At 36.0% G+C, this 17,192-nt stretch overlaps 2 protein-coding genes across 4 annotated transcripts; both read left to right on the top strand.

Moving 5' to 3' along the window:
* Positions 1-3,356: 3,356 nt before the first annotated feature.
* Positions 3,357-6,315, top strand: LOC111807991 (ABC transporter G family member 21). The gene is made up of 5 exons (XM_023693742.2): positions 3,357-3,869; positions 3,959-4,766; positions 4,833-5,024; positions 5,101-5,282; positions 5,368-6,315. Exons 1-5 carry the CDS (start codon positions 3,723-3,725, stop codon positions 6,022-6,024), a joined length of 1,986 nt encoding a protein of 661 aa, XP_023549510.2. The 5' UTR covers positions 3,357-3,722; the 3' UTR covers positions 6,025-6,315.
* A 3,744-nt stretch (positions 6,316-10,059) lies between these two features.
* Positions 10,060-17,178, top strand: LOC111808015 (putative phospholipid-transporting ATPase 9). Of its 3 annotated transcripts, XM_023693770.2 has the most exons (13): positions 10,060-10,171; positions 10,308-10,458; positions 10,964-11,478; positions 12,300-13,657; positions 13,859-13,969; positions 14,059-14,335; positions 14,457-14,545; positions 14,627-14,735; positions 15,033-15,242; positions 15,326-15,451; positions 15,563-15,661; positions 15,790-15,981; positions 16,247-17,178. In XM_023693770.2, exons 3-13 carry the CDS (start codon positions 11,080-11,082, stop codon positions 16,865-16,867), a joined length of 3,591 nt encoding a protein of 1,196 aa, XP_023549538.2. In that variant the 5' UTR covers positions 10,060-10,171; positions 10,308-10,458; positions 10,964-11,079; the 3' UTR covers positions 16,868-17,178. The 3 variants fall into 3 exon arrangements, with proteins under 3 accessions (XP_023549538.2, XP_086972879.1, XP_023549539.2); XM_087116753.1 differs by lacking the exon at positions 10,060-10,171 and having other exon boundaries at positions 10,266-10,458; XM_023693771.2 differs by lacking the exons at positions 10,060-10,171; positions 10,308-10,458 and having other exon boundaries at positions 10,517-11,478.
* Positions 17,179-17,192: the final 14 nt, after the last annotated feature.

Genomic DNA, 17,192 nt, shown 5'->3' with positions numbered 1-17,192 from the left:
AACTCTAACTTATGGTCTAGAACTCGACCCCTTTTAAATCCATCTTTAGTACCTTTGACAACATTATGGTTTCTAATCTAACTTATTTTTTAACTTTGATAATCGTGCATGCTTTTCTCAGCCTTTATATAAGCTAAAGGCACCACTCGCATGTCATCTTCTAAACGACTTCACATGAAAATCACAATCTACTCTACGGTTGTGACACGCTTCCAATATTATCATCATCGTTACTCAAAAAATAAGAAAAGCTTCGATTTAATAAAATATTTAAGGCTAAAATAATATTGAATGTGAGTTGAGTGTCACCCGATACCATAAGGACATATATATATATATAAAACCACGTGTCAAAATCTAATATCAACTTTAAAAGGCGTGACTTTTATGATTTTTATTAAATTTCATACTAAATCTCTACGGACTAATATTTATTTACAGATTTATTATTAACTCGAACACAGCTTAACGTAAATTTTTTTTTTAAAAAAAATTAATATCATAAAAATTTCAGATATACGATGAGTACGATATTCTAGAAATTATGAAAAATAATATTTGTTAAATTATTTTAAAAAGATAGCGTTGGGAATAGAATAAAGGCATATCTTTTTATTAGGTGCATGCCCACGACCAAAGTTGCCAAAAATTGAAGCTTTTATTTCTTTATTTATTTATTTTTAATTATTATAATTAAAAAAAATCTCAATTTTAGAAAATTTTATCTTTTTTACTCACCAAGAATATATTTAAAGGTATTTAATCTTTTGAAAAATGAGGATTTGGCATTTTAAGAATTACATATTTTCAACATTAAATACTAAAAATAGTATTTTCTGATTAATTTGAACAATAATTCGTAATTAATTATAATTAATATTAGCATTATGAAAAAAAATTAATATAATTAATATAATCCCGAATCCAATAGATAATCTTAGAAGGTAAAAAGAAAATCGTGTTTAGCTTACTCAATCTCTAATCTATAGCCTATCAATAAACAACATGTGAGTACAGCATATCGAACGTGGAAAGATCTATATTGGCCTATGTGGGGATAATAGGCATTTAAGTAGGTAACGTGATCAGATATGTAACGTCCCAGATTCACTGATAGCCTCTTTGGGCTTGCCCTTAAGGCTTTGTAAAACAGGTCTACTAGGGGAAGGTTTCCACACCCTTGTAAAGGGTGGTTTGTTCTCCTCCCCAACCAATGTGAGACATCACAGTCCACCCCCCTTTGGGGGCCAGCGTCCTCGTTGTGGGACCATCCCCAAATCCACCCCCCTTTGGGGCCCAGCGTCCTTACTGGTGTCTACCCTCCTTTGGGGAACAGCGAGTCCGGTCTCTGGCTCTGATACCATTTGTAACGTCCCAGATCCACCGCTAGCAGATATTGTCGTCTTTGGGTTTTCCCTTTCAAGCTTGTCCTCAATGCTTTTGGGGAAGGTTTCCACACCCTTATAAATAGTGGTTTGTTCTCCTCCCCAATAAATATCAGACATCACAGGATATCTGAGATGTAAAGAAATGTCGGGATTATTAGGTACTGAATTTAGAAATTTCACGAGATGTAGGTCGAAAAGACTTCTCTATCCCTATCCTAGCGGAAAGGAGGTTAAAACGGGATAACACGTATAAAGTAAAAGAATATAAATTGGTAAACTTAAGAAGGAAACAAACAAATGTTGGGTTCCAGCAAATATGAGAACATAAATTCTTCAAAAAATGCTGAAATTATGGGCACAATTTTTCAGCCATCCACCATTGCCCATTAAATAAGAATTTGACACCTTTTTCTTTTTTTCTCTTTTTTTTTTAATTATAAAAAAAAAAAACAGAAATATTTTTAAAAAAAGTAAAATTAATTAATTAATTAATTAAAATTAAAGATAGAGATGCCTTAGAAAAAGGCTAACCTTTTACAAAGTGTATGTTGGAGTTTTTGGCCGATGAGACAGCATTTTCCTGTGCCAAGTGGACGGTGATTATGAACTCAGCCGCTTTGGATCGTTCAATTACAACCGTCCATTCCCCTGATTTGAATATCGCATCAATTTCTTTTTTTTTTTTTTTTAATTTTCTTTTAATTTTCTCTTGATTCCCATCTTTCTCTTTTTTTATTTTTCTTTGTGCATTTTAAAGCGAATTTTTCCTCTTTAATTAATTAATGGATTTCAACAATTTTCTCTTACCGCATCAATACCACTTTTGTAATTAATTATAAACCTTATTCTAAATTTTCCATAAAATTAACAAAATATCATTAATATATACATATAATATTAAATTTATATTTCTATTAATTATAATTATTATAGTAATTAGGCTTATTTATATTTTTAATTTTGTTTCCTTAATTAGGGTGTAATTTATAATATTTAATATAAATTAGGGTAGATTTGCAACTTTCTAACTTTTAGGAGTTTAATTAAGATAAGTTGGTTCATTTTATTTATTTATTTATTTATTTATTATTACTAATACCTTTAGTTTTTATTTTATATGAAAATTTTAAAAAATATATTATATTAAAAAATAAAAAAAAAAGCAAAACAAAGAGTTTAAAAAGAGAAAATTAAAAATAAAATGATTATTAAGGGAGCCTTAATTTATTAAATTTACAAGATTAAAAAAAAAAAAGCACTTTAATTTTAATATAATATAAAATAAAAAGAAAAGGACACGTGGCGAAAGATGAAAACAACATAGTTGTCCACAAAAGCCGTCACTCGTCAAATCCATTTGTTTAAGACATCCTTTTATACAACACGTGGTCGGTAGTCTCCACCATATATTTTGTTTTTTAATTTAATTATTTACACTTTATTTTCTTTTAATTTAATTTAATCTTTTTTATTTCTTATAATTAAACCAAAACCTCGGCATATATATATATATATATATATATATATATATATATATATATATATATATATATATATATATATATATATATATATATATATATATATATTTTTTTTTTTTTTTTTTTTTGTTAGGAGCAGGTGTTGTTATTCTCTTGCTTGCATATATTACTTCTCTTTCAAAATCTCTTTTTTCGAAAATTTTTCTTTACCCAGACAAAAGGCTCAAGCATACGTCACTTGGTTGAGGCAACGTAAGAACGAATTGGCTTAACTCACTTGTCGTTTGGGAAGTGAGTGCTGCACAATCGCAAATCTGTTGCCATCAAGAACGCGATTAAGGTAAAGTAGTTAAGATTACTTCATTCCCTTATTTCTATACGACTCTTTGCTCCTGAACCAAAGACTCTGTTTCATGAACTGATTGAATGAGGTAAAACAATTGAGAATTGAATTGACTCTCTTGTAAACTCATGAAACTTCTTTCCCTCGGTCTCACAAGCACTAAGTTCCTTTCGGCACCTTTTGTAAATACTTTGACTTTTCTAAACTCCTGTTGCTCTGTGAGCTCGATGCACTCCTGACTACTCTCGTAGCATAAATTTTCATAATTCTTGAAAGATCTCGTACTAGTGAAGATAGTGGTTCGAGTAGGGTAGGGCTTCTTCCCCAACTTTTAAGAGGAGGGTGGAGAGCCATGAATTTAGTTAGCTTCCCTCTCCTCCTCTTCCTCCGCCACCTCACCGCCGTCTTCAATCTTCTTTCCCCCTCCCGCTTTATAAACTCTTCTCCACACTCTCCTTCTTCTTCGTGTTATCCAAGGTTACACCTCTCTATCTCTCCCTCTCTCCGATCATGATGCCACCGGAACAAGATACAACCGCCGCCGCCCCCACCACTCCAACCTCCCATCCCCACCCCGACGTCCTCATCCACGCCGTCCCCTCCGCCACCGACACATTCTCCATTCTCCGTCATTCCCTCTTCCCTCTTACCCTCAAGGTAGCTTATGGTAGCAGTACCCACCTAACCCATATTCATTTTTTGTTTGTTCTAACAAAATCCCTTTTCTGTGTGTTCTTTTTGGGCAGTTCGAAGACATCTCCTACACCATCAAAACCCATTCCACTAAAACCAGCGGCTGTTTATGGAGGAATCACTCCCAACCCAATACTACACGCACCATTTTGAATGGTGTTAGCGGCGTGGTTCGCCCTGGGGAGCTTCTCGCAATGCTGGGAACCTCCGGCAGCGGCAAAACCACTCTTCTAACTGCCCTTGCTGCCCGCTTGCCTGGCAAAATCTCCGGCGCCGTTACCTATAACGACAAACCCTTCTCCAGCTCCATTAAACGCAAAATCGGCTTTGTTTCCCAAGACGATGTTCTCTACCCTCATCTCACTGTCCTTGAGACTCTTACCTACGCCGCCATGCTCAGGCTGCCCAAGGAGTTGTCACAAGACGACAAGGTTGCGCAGGCGGAGATCATCATTGCGGAGCTCGGTCTCACTCGCTGCCGGAATAGTATAATCGGTGGGGGGCTTCTCCGGGGGATCTCTGGCGGGGAGAGGAAACGGGTTAGTATTGGTCACGAGATGATTGTGAACCCCAGCTTGCTTTTCTTGGATGAGCCTACTTCTGGGTTGGACTCCACCACGGCCCAGCGGATTGTCGCTACCTTGAGGGGACTGGCTCGTGGCGGTCGGACTCTGGTTATGACCATTCATCAGCCTTCGAGTCGGTTGTATAGGATGTTTGATAAGGTGCTGGTGTTGTCCGATGGCTGCCCTATTTACAGCGGCGACGCTGGTCGAGTCATGGGTTATTTTGAGTCCATTGGATATGTTCCTCCCTTCAATCTCATGAACCCAGCTGATTTTCTCCTCGATCTTGCCAATGGTATGAACATTTGAGCTCTGCTTTCCGGAATTATTTCACTCTGTTTTGACAATATTATTCCTCCAGGCATAGCGCCAGATTCAGCTCGCGAAGATCAAGTGGACCATTTCCATGGCGGATTGGACACACAAGACGATCAAAATTCCATCAAACACTCTCTGATTGCTTCATTCAGAAAGAACATTTACCCTGAAATCAAAGCAGAGATTCTTGCCAAAACGAAGATCTCCACGGTTGATTCAAGAACGGATTCCCCACGTAAGTGTCTTGTGTTTCCATTGATTTTGTGATATGGGTATTGAAAATTGAAGTGGATAAACATGGAAAATTGCAGAAGGAAGAGAAAATCAATGGACGACGAGCTGGTGGGAGCAGTTTAGGATATTACTGAAAAGGGGATTAAGAGAAAGGCGACACGAATCGTATTCTGGGCTGAGGATTTTCCAAGTTATGTCGGTTTCGTTTCTTTCAGGGCTTTTATGGTGGCATTCGGATCCTTCGCATATACAGGATCAAGTATTATACCAACCCAATGAACAGAGTTTAATTCTCTTACCGCATTCATTAGTTAACGAATATGAAAACATGATATCTCCTGCAGGTTGGTTTAATCTTCTTCTTCTCCATCTTCTGGGGGTTCTTCCCACTGTTCAGCGCCATCTTCGCATTCCCACAAGAGCGGCCAATGCTGAACAAAGAGCGCTCCTCTGGGATGTACCGTCTGTCCTCATATTACATGGCTAGAACAGCAGGGGATTTGCCAATGGAGCTGGTTCTTCCCACCATTTTCGTGACAGTGACATACTGGATGGGGGGTTTGAAGCCATCACTGCTCCCATTTCTGCTGACCCTTTTGAGTGTTCTGCTAAACGTGCTGGTTTCGCAGGGTCTAGGCCTGGCCCTAGGCGCGATTCTGATGGAGGTGAAGCAGGCTACTACACTGGCGTCCGTTACCATGCTGGTGTTTCTCCTGGCGGGTGGGTATTACATTCAGCACATTCCTCCATTTATCTCGTGGCTTAAGTATGCGTCCTTCAGCCATTACTGCTACAGGGTTCTGGTGGGGATTCAGTATAATGTAAATGAGGTGTACCCCTGTGGGTTTGGGGTGCAGCGTTACTGCAAGGTGGGGGACTTTCCTGCTGTTAAGTGCTTGGGGATTGGGAATCCGTGGGGTGATGTGGCTGCTTTGGTGCTCATGTTGGTTGGGTATAGGGTTTTGGCTTTTCTTGCTTTGAAGATGGGACAGCCTTACTGATGTTCGTCAAGCTGCTGAGATTTTTTCTTCTTTTTGGGGACGAACAGAGTTGGTTCATTGTGTTCTTGTAGACTGGATTAGTGCTAATTGTATGTTACATACTATATTTAATCTCGATCTTCTCATGAACTCGAAAGAAAATGATTAGAAAATTTGAACCAATCGAACTGAACTGATCTAAACTGACTGGTTTGATTCGAATATACTATCTGTTTTTGGTTACGCCGTTGTGATTTGCTGATGGCTAACAATGTTATACGCCATGGAAATAAGGTGGTCGGTTCTTATTGATGCCGTTGTGATTGTATTCATTAACGCTGAATCGAAAAATTCTAGACATGATACATCATACATAATAAAGCTATATATGTTAACCGGGTACGTGTTAAATTTAGCAAGTTCGAGTTTTTGGCTTCATTAAGTTGAAGTGATTCACGAAGAAAGCGCTATTATTGATCTTCAAAAGATCGTTACATTAGGTAAGTGGGGCAACCTACAATTGTTAATATAGCTCACCTGTGATAGGAGAGCAAGCATCGTCGAGGTGAGCGGGTCTATATTTCTTGATTTTAATATGACGGAACGAATCCAAGAAATAATCTCTTCTCGTGTAAAATTACATAAGTTCTCTCCTTTGAGATCAAACAATTTGGATGTAACGGCCTAAGCCCACTGTTAAGATATTGTCCACTTTAAGCTTTACCTTTCGAGTTTCCCCTCAAAGTTTTAAAACGTTTGATGAACTTAACACATATGTTGGGTTAAAATATGAAACTTAAGCACTTTCGTTTTCGGGCCATTTTAGAGTCAAATTTCATAGGTCCCCTTTGACACAGGGTCATTAACTCGATTTGAAAAGTTGTTTTTTTTGTTTTAGTATCATACCATATCCACTGAAAATTGTCCTAACCTTAAAATGTGGAAGAAAAAAAAACATTTACTCGTGTCTTTAAGACCTCACAACCTCAACCCTGTCGAGAAGACACTCATAGAGAAACTTAAATCATTATGTGAAAAACCTAAGTTTCTTTCCATCTTTTTCAAAAAAACTGTAAGAAACACTCAAGTTTGATGAATTTGACACATATATTGGGCTAAAATACGAAACTTAATCACTTTCGCTTCTAAGCCAATTTGCTCGGAATAAGTTTCCATACCCTTATAAAGAATGCATCGTTTCTCTCTTCAACCGATGTGGGATCTTACAATCTACCTCCTTCGTGACCCACCGTCCTGGCTAGTACACCTGCACACGAGCTCACCTACGCTAGGAGGGTCGTGTCCTCTTCCTCATGCATGGTGTCTTTATCTTTGATTATTGCATGATGCCATCGTCACATCTTCATCGTTCATGCTCGTATTTTCTTGTTCGATGGTGTATTCTCATTTTTATGCTTTCCCCAAATAGTAACCTAATAAAAGAGGTTCATAAATATATATCATAAGCCCAATGTAATAATAAATTGCATAACTAAATAATTTATTAATAAACCAAACTCCGCCAAATTATTGTTATTTAAAAATATTACAATTTAAATAAAAGATTAAGAATGATTAAGATATTGATTACCTATTTTAATCATCATTAATTCCTTCCTTCATGCTCTAATTTGAATACATTCTTTGACCAATTTCAAAAACTAAATAAATTAATATGAATAATAAAAATCAAATCAACTTAAAATAATATAATTTGATGTATTAAACTGCTATAACTCAATAATTGTGAATTAAATATTTATTTTATAAATTGTATTTAATAAATAAGGATTACTGCCGCTGACGCCGAGTCGGCTCTTATGCCGTTAGTTATGCCCTGTTTGATCCCCCGACATGGTGGAGGTTCCGTAGCGCGTCATGAGCACTGGGCTAAGGGGCGGTTGAGCTACTCAAGCGAACCGCCCTTAGTTGTGCTTCATTTTGAGTCATCATTCCGCTTTCTTTCTTTATTACTTTTCTTGACTTGTCTTGGTGAATCAACCAGAACCCAATAAATAATACCGGTCTTCGTTCAACTATTTCACATCCAAAACGACTCAAATTTGTTTATAAAAGTAGAAATGATATTTTATGTTCAACGATTTAAATAAAAAAAAATATATTTCTCATAATTTCCTTGAAATTTTATTTTTTGAAAAGGGATACCATTGATAATTCCAAGCAAGGGCATAGCTGTATTTTCCAAAAATTCAAATTAAATTACTATTTTAACCGGATTTTAATTTCCCTTTCCAACAAATATCCAAACAAAAAAAAAAAAATAATAATTCTAAATTTAAAATCAATTCTTTTTATTTGTATTAATTATATAATTTCTTGTTAGTAGAAGAGGTGTATTCTTATTGATATTTATAATGTTTAAATAGGATACAAGCTACCAATTAATATTTACGAATAAAAAAAATATAAACTAATTAAATATTGAGAATAAAATAAAATATACTACTAATCAAATCATAAAAAAAAAAATATTAACGGATTACGAATATTTAAGATATATTTCATAATGAATTATTATAATATATTCTCCGAATATTATAATTACCATAAATATGATTATTGAAAGAAAAATAAATATTAGGGAAATAATTTGTGGAATTTAAAAATCCGAGGAAAAAGACTTATTTTTTAGAAAATAGGAAAATAATAGTTTTATGGATATATGATTGGTCCGTAGACTTTTGACTTTTCTGTTATTGGAAGACTTCACAAACCAAGTAAAAAGACGAACGTGCCACTTACCATAGCCTCCAAATTTGGACTTGGTCCAGATGTTAAAAGTAATTTCACCTGATGATACGATAATATCCTATAATTTATTCACTGTCGCGCGTATCTTTCCACTCCTATCACGCGCTGCGGTGCTCCGTACTTTCACCGCTACCTTCTTTTTTTTTTTTTGTTTTTTAGTTATTTAATTACAATTTTATTTTTAGAAAAATATATTCCTGAATTTTAGATATAAATTAAACAACATATTATATAAATTTTAAAGTTAAAAAATTTATTAGCTTTGAATTTAACCTATTATTTAAAAAAAAAATAAAAAATTCAATTGAGAATATTATGTGCCTAATTTCAAGCTAAATATTGATTTTTTACTTAAATCCTACGTTATTTTTCTTCACTTTAATACTTTTATATTTGGTTCCTTTCAATTTATTTTATTTGAAAGTAATTTTTTTGTTTCTTTTTTTCTTTTAAATTTTGTACTAGAATTTAATATATTGTACCACTTGTCATAATCGCACTTTTGATGGAGCGGACTTGCGATTGTGCGACACTCACTTTCCAGCAACAAGTGAGTTAAGCTAATTCGTTCCCATGTTGCCTACGGCCAAGCGACGTATGCTCAAGCCTTTGGCCTCGGTTTAAGAAGGTTTTAGAAAACGAGGGGAGAGAGAGAGATTTGGAAAGAGGTGTTATATATGCAAGCAAGAGAGTAACAACAACGGCTCGTATATAACTATTAGTGGGGAGAAATTGACAACGAGTCATATCCCCTATTGTGCATTTTGGAGCATTTTAGCCCTGGTAGGTGTAGACACCATTTTAGTGAATGATCATACACCCTCCTACTGACCGTAAAAGGATTTGGAATGGATATGCAACCATGGACAGTACGTTCTGAACAAGCAAGATCGGAATATTGTCAATTTTAATGTCAAATAAATTTTTAAAATTTCAATTCTGTGTACAACAAATTTACACTATTATTGAAAGTTTTAGATATTTAGTGTAAGATCATTTTTAATTTTTTTAAAAAAATATTAAGAATATTTAAAAAAAAATTAAAAAAATTAAAGTTTATTAAAGAAAGATTTATAATTTTTTAAAATAAATTATTAACGATTTTATAGTTTTCATTAGTAAGAATATTTATATTAATTTATGAATTTTTTAAAAAATAAAAAAAAATAGAGAATTTAGAGAATGATTCTGAATTTATAAAATTCATGATTATTTTTTAGGAATTAAAAGCAAAGGTATAAGAACCTATGCTGAAATGAACAATATTGAGTCGTGTTCATACTTTTTTCATAGAAGAAGATTATCCCTTAGCATGGCTCTGAAGAAACATCACGAGCGAAAAGTGTTTTTCCCGCGAAAGCAAAATTAGCATTGATTAACAGAAGTTTTGAAGAAGGTTCGTTATCCTTCTAGATTTTCGCTTCAGCTCACTCCATTCTTTGATTCGTTCGGTCTGTTTAGACGAACAGATTGTTTTAATAAGTTGCTGCAAATTTCTGCTGCTATTTAATATTACAAAATTCAAATTCTAGGTCTCTTCCTCCGTTAATGCCTTCCGGAAAACGACGGACATTGACATTGTCGCACCGGGGAGTAGACCTCACGCGTACGGATTAATTTAAGCCCTCTTGGGAAGTCAAAAATCGAAGAGATGGAATCAAAGTCTTCGTTCAACCATTCAAGGTATCTCTTGCCCTTCATTTTAATTATATATACCTGTATTGCTTGATTGGAGCGTTTATTAATTTATTAGTTTGGTTTACCTATTTATTTCCCTCACTTGATTACTTCTTTTCAATCCGAGGGTGCAAAAGAGAGTTTGATTTTTCTCCTTTGGTGGCTTCTGCTTATACTTTGCCGCTTCTTCCCTGTTTTTTCCTTTCAACTCTTGTTCACCTTCTCTCGTCGATTTTCCTGCATTTCTTGGCTTTTGTGCAGATTTTTATGCGGAATTTTAGTGGGTTTTGTTTTGTTTTTCTGTTTAGATCTTTCTTCAATTGATTGGCTTGAGCTTTTGTGTTGTAACTGTTTCTCTGGGTTTGACTCTGTGCATTGCCACTTTGCTTTTCCTGTTTTCGGGGATTTGAAATTTCACTTTTGGGGATATATTTGTTTTTCCTGCTATTGGGGTGTTGCTGCTGGACATAAAGAAGCTTCCATTTATCATTGCAAACTTCTTTTTTCCTAGGAGGAACTTATATGTTTCAAGTTGGTTTAGTTTGAACACTCGGGGAATTTCACTTGGTGGTGGTGGTTGTGCCCTGTATTGGCGTTTGACTAGATTTTGTGTTGGTTCTCGGGAAAATGAGGACTGGAAACCGGAAGAGGAAGCTGCGGCTAAGCAAGATCTACTCATTTGCTTGTGGAAAATCGTCATTGAAAGATGAAGATCATTCACAAATTGGGATGCCCGGGTTCTCCCGGGTGGTTTACTGTAATGATCCGGATTGTTTGGAGGCTGGAATGCGTAATTATGTTAACAACTCCATCAGCTCTACAAAGTATACACCCATCACTTTTTTGCCCAAGTCCCTGTTTGAGCAGTTCAGGAGGGTGGCTAATTTTTACTTCTTGATTGCTGGAATATTAGCCTTCACCCCTCTTGCTCCTTATAGTGCTGTCAGTGCAATTATCCCTCTTATTGCAGTCATTATTGCGACAATGGTTAAAGAAGGTATTGAAGATTGGCGACGAAAGGCACAGGTAACCCTTGTTCTCTGATTTTATAATATATGTATATATATCCATATACATAGAAGCATGTATGTATATATTATCCATTCTATCACTATTCATGTAGAATGATAGCTAGAGGATGATACTTTGATATTCTGGGAAATATTCTTTAGTCTATTATGCATAATGTGCTAAAAAGATAAGTAAATATCTCTTAAGGATAAAAAAGATACTGCTGAATACAACAGAGTCCTCTAGTTTTCTTTTCTTTATGTTAAGAAAACCTTTTTAATCCTAACTAGTTTTTTAAAGCAAAGTTCTTTTTATGACAATGACTAATCTAATCAATTCTTCTGGAAATTTTAGTTCAGGTTGAGGCCATATTAAGGGTGCTATAACTACTTTGATATAGTAAATGTAAATCTATGATAGGAAATTCCAAATTCTTCTCATGCTTTAGTCAAATGGGCTATTTTCTTCATTAAATGTGGTCAAGTTTCTTATAACTTTGTGCATAATAAAAAATTACTTCAAACTGTTTTGTATGGATGAAGCTTCCAACGTTTTCTTTAAGTAAAATAATAAATGTTGTGACATACAATGAAGATATTGACATTTATTTTAAAAAGTATTGAAACAGACACTTATTTATTTTTCATATTTGTTCTTACTTTTAGAATTTTCAGTTGTATGAAATAATATTTGTTAAGTTTAAATCAAAAGTTGGAAATAAAATTTAAAGAATCATTTTGTTGTTCGCAGTTTGCAATGAATCTATGATAAATAATAGGCTGTTCTTTGTCAAACTTTTGCACTTCCTTGATTTTTTGAACGACGTGTTTATCCAGGATATTGAGGTCAATAATAGAAAGGTTAAGGTTCATCAAGGTGGTGGAGTCTTTGATTATACTGAATGGAAATCTTTGCGGGTCGGAGATATAGTGAAGGTTGAAAAGGATCAATACTTTCCAGCAGACCTTCTGTTGATTTCATCCTGCTATGAGGATGGATTCTGTTATGTAGAAACGATGAACCTTGATGGGGAAACAAATCTAAAGGTAAAGCAAGCCTTGGATGCAACTGCATTTGCAAATGAGGATTCTAACTTCCGTGACTTTAAGGCTACAATCAAATGTGAAGACCCAAATGCAAATCTCTATACCTTTGTTGGGAGCATGGACTTTGAAGAGCAACAATATCCACTTTCTCCACAAAATCTTCTCCTGAGAGACTCCAAACTCCGAAACACAGAATATATATATGGGGCTGTTGTCTTTACTGGTCATGATTCAAAGGTTATTCAAAATTCTACTGATCCGCCTTCAAAAAGAAGCAAGGTTGAGAAGAAGATGGATAAAATCATATATCTGTTATTAGGCATTCTATTTGTGCTGGCATTTCTTGGATCTATAGTCTTTGGCGTCATGACTAAGGATGATCTGAAAAATGGGAGGTCAAAGAGATGGTATCTTCGACCAGATGACTCTACTATTTACTTTGATCCCAAAAATGCACCAGCTGCTGCAATTTTTCACTTTCTGACGGCACTGATGTTGTATAACTACTTTATCCCTATATCCTTGTATGTGTCTATTGAAATTGTCAAAGTTCTTCAGAGTATCTTCATCAATCAAGACATTCACATGTACTATGAAGAAGGTGACAAACCAGCACACGCCCGCACCTCCAATTTGAATGAGGAACTTGGTCAAGTTGACACTATACTCTCTGACAAGACTGGCACTTTGACCTGCAACTCAATGGAGTTTATCAAGTGTTCTGTGGCTGGAACAGCTTATGGCAGTGGTGTCACTGAAACTGAGAGAGCTATGGAAGGTAGAAATGGTATGCCAGTGCTTAATGGCAGTGGCAATGGAAATGTCTATAAGCACAATGAGAATGCTACAGATACAAATCCCCCTGTCAAAGGCTTTAATTTTAAGGACAGAAGGATTATGAACGGAAACTGGGTTAAGGAACCTCATGCAGATGTCATCCAGAAGTTCTTCCGCCTCCTTGCAACTTGTCATACAGCTATTCCCGATGTCAATGAAAACACGGGAAAGATTTCATATGAAGCTGAATCACCAGATGAAGCAGCATTTGTAATTGCTGCCAGAGAAGTTGGTTTTGAATTCTACCAGAGGACACAGACAAGTGTATCAGTTCGTGAATTGGATCCTAGGTCTGGAAGTAAGGTCGAAAGGTTAGTCTAGCTTTGGCATAGGACTTCATTTAATGTGCATGCATGAAATGTGGATTAACTTGCTTGCCTAATTGTTTTCTGCATCTTACATGTGCTTGAATTGATAATTAGGGATGGTCAGCATTTTTCTTCTCGCTCTTTCTATGTGAAGAGTGGCGTTAGCAAGACTATTGCTCTACTTATTGACCTTAAATTTCACAGGACATACAAGCTTTTAAATGTTTTGGAGTTTAATAGCGCCCGGAAGAGAATGTCTGTCATAATAAGAGATGAAGATGGAAAAGTACTATTGCTATGCAAAGGTGCTGACAGGTATGTGAATTGTGATCAATACCATTTTCATTCAAGTCCTTATATCTACTTCAATTGCATTGTATCATCATAATGTGATCTCCATGCAGTGTCATGTTTGAGAGGCTTGCCAAGAATGCTAGCAGATTTGAAGAGAAAACGAAGGAGCATATCAATGAGTATGCTGATGCAGGCTTACGGACATTGGTACTTGCTTATCGTGAACTTGATGAGGAGGAATACAAGGAATTTGATAGGAAATTCTATGAAGCAAAGAATTCAGTTAGTGCAGAGAGGGAGTCATTGATTGATAAAGTAACTGATCGCATTGAAAGGGATTTAATTCTTCTTGGTTCCACAGCAGTTGAGGACAAGCTTCAAAATGGGGTGAGTGGAATGCTTAGGTTTATTCGAATATGTGCCCCTCTTCTATAAGCCTCCTACTTTCTTCATTGTTGATAACATTGGACTTGAAGTTGAACTTTTCTGCATTTCCTCTGCTTACTAGGTCCCTGAATGCATAGACAAACTTGCTCAAGCTGGGATTAAGATCTGGGTTTTGACTGGCGACAAGATGGAGACTGCGATCAATATTGGGTATGGCTGTTTAGATAATGAAGTTTCCTTCTTTATGTTCGTGACCAATTATTTTACTCACCCAAGATTGGGAATTTGCAGTTTTGCATGTAGTTTGCTTCGTCAAGGGATGAAACAGATTATTATAACTCTGGAAACACCAGAAATTCAAGCCTTAGAAAGGACGGGAGAGAAGGATATGATCACTAAGGTAAATCTATATACAGCCCATGACCTTTTATTACATGCAGGATGAATATTTAGTTATTATTTTATTATCCTGGTTGAAGAGTCTAATGGCAGTCATTGAACTGGTGGACTGGGGGCTTCTGAATCACATTTTAAGATTTTGACAATACCATTTGCAGTTTTTGTTAAAAAGGAAAAATCCCAAAAATATAGGAAACAGTAGCGTTGGTACTGAGAGGAAGTTTCAAAATGTGGTTCTACATAGTTTAATTTGTTAAATTGCCAGCATGTTCATAGGACTTTTCTGATTATCTTTTAGGTATCAAAAGAAAGCATCGTGCACAAGATCACTCGGGCAAGGTCTCAGCTCACTGCCTCAAGTGGAAGTTCTGAGGCTTATGCATTGATAATTGATGGGAAATCACTTACTTATGCTCTAGAGGATGATGTGAAAAATGCATTCCTTGAGCTTGCCATTGGATGTGCGTCTGTTATTTGCTGTCGCTCATCTCCAAAGCAAAAGGCAATGGTAATTGTTTAGATCCCTATCTCGATGTTTGAAAGCGTCCTTTCAAGTTTTATCATCTCAACAATGTGGAAAAAATAATTCAGGTCACCAAGTTGGTTAAACTTACAACGGGAAAAACAACATTAGCAATTGGTGATGGTGCAAATGATGTTGGAATGCTTCAAGAAGCAGATATTGGTATTGGAATCAGTGGTGCCGAAGGAATGCAGGCATGGAAACCACTTATTATGCTATATATATCCGAGCTATTTAACTTAGCCTTTTGTTTTGTTTTGTTTCTAACATTTTCTGTTGCTTTTTGTCACATTCGATCACTTCAGGCAGTCATGTCGAGTGATATAGCAATCGCTCAGTTCAGATATTTGGAGCGTCTACTCCTCGTTCATGGACATTGGTGTTACAGGAGATTATCGTCAATGGTAATTCCATTCACCAAGATGGATACTCCAAATTTCATATTTAAAAATACTTGGTCAATTTTATCTTCTGAAAGTATTTTATCTCTCTTCTAACGTTTCTCTTATTTGCTGGCTCTTCTTTTTGGCAGATATGCTACTTTTTTTACAAGAACTTCACATTTGGTTTTACGATTTTCTTATATGAGGCATACACTTCGTTCTCTGCACAACCTGCATATAACGACTGGTTTATGTCTCTCTACAATGTCGTGTTCTCCGCTCTGCCCGTTGTGGCTCTTGGGGTGTTTGACCAAGACGTATCTGCAAGATACTGCCTTAAGGTAATAATGTGGCAATATGTCATTTTTTTTCTTGGTTTTGTGGGGAGACGTTAAGTCCTAGGTATATTGTATGCATGTATTTATTATATACCAAACTAGATGACCATTGCAAAATAATTAAAAATTAAAAACTTATGAATCCTCAGCACCATTTGATAAAATTAATCTGAAATAAACTACAACTAAGCTTATATCTCACCTTATCTTCTAAAAGATGGTTTTGATGCGATCAATGTATCCTAAACCCTTACATTTGATGTGGCAGTTTCCTATGTTGTACCAACAAGGTGTGCAGAACGTCCTCTTCAGCTGGCGTCGGATAATCGGCTGGATGTTTAATGGTCTGTGCAGTGCGTTGATCATTTTCTTTTTCTGCACAAGTGGAATGCAGCATCAAGCATTTAACCCCGAGGGGAAGACCGTAGGGAGGGATATTCTCGGGGCGACGATGCTGTCGTGTGTTGTTTGGGTTGTCAACTTGCAGATGGCACTCTCTGTTAGCTACTTCACAATGTTACAAGTTATTTTCATCTGGGCTTCAATCTTTATCTGGTACCTTTTTCTGATGATATATGGAGCCTTCCCTGCCAGCATTTCGACAAATGCATATCGCGTGTTCCTCGAAGCCCTTGCTCCTGCAGGGTCTTATTGGGTTCTGCTGATATTTGTGGTGATCTCTACTCTCATTCCATTCTTTGTATACTCAGCATTGCAGATGAATTTCTTCCCCATGTACCATGAAAAAATACAGTGGATAAGGCACGATGGTCAGGGTCAGATAGATGATCCCGAGTTTGTCAATATGGTCAGGCAAAGCTCGATAAGACCGAGTACTGTCGGCTTCACTGCTCGTTTGGCAGCCAAAATAAGAAGAGAAAAACCATAGTACGCTGATTCCCAGAGACCGTGATCGATTGCTGTATGTTTAAATTCGGAAGTTTGCTACATTAACTGATTTGTACAGATGCATCAGCCTGCCTTATGATACGATGATAGAAAGCGCTTCTTGTATTATTGTTATTCTTGGCTTCCTCTTTTAGGAAGGAGTTTTTTTTTTTTTTTTTTTTCCCTTTTCCACGTACTTTGTATAATAGACAGCTCAGAGATGAGCTTTAGATCATGTATTTATGCCACAATAATGAGCACAGCCCTTCCTGTTGTTCTTTAATTTCATTTCAATAGAATTGTTTGCTGATAGATACACAGGCTTC

Source organism: Cucurbita pepo, chromosome 13 (genome assembly GCF_057944985.1).
Source record: "Cucurbita pepo subsp. pepo isolate OVF chromosome 13, ASM5794498v1, whole genome shotgun sequence".
Lineage (NCBI taxonomy): Eukaryota > Viridiplantae > Streptophyta > Magnoliopsida > Cucurbitales > Cucurbitaceae > Cucurbita > Cucurbita pepo.
Note: the sequence above shows the minus strand (reverse complement) of the source record. Positions and strands in the feature narration are given on the sequence as shown.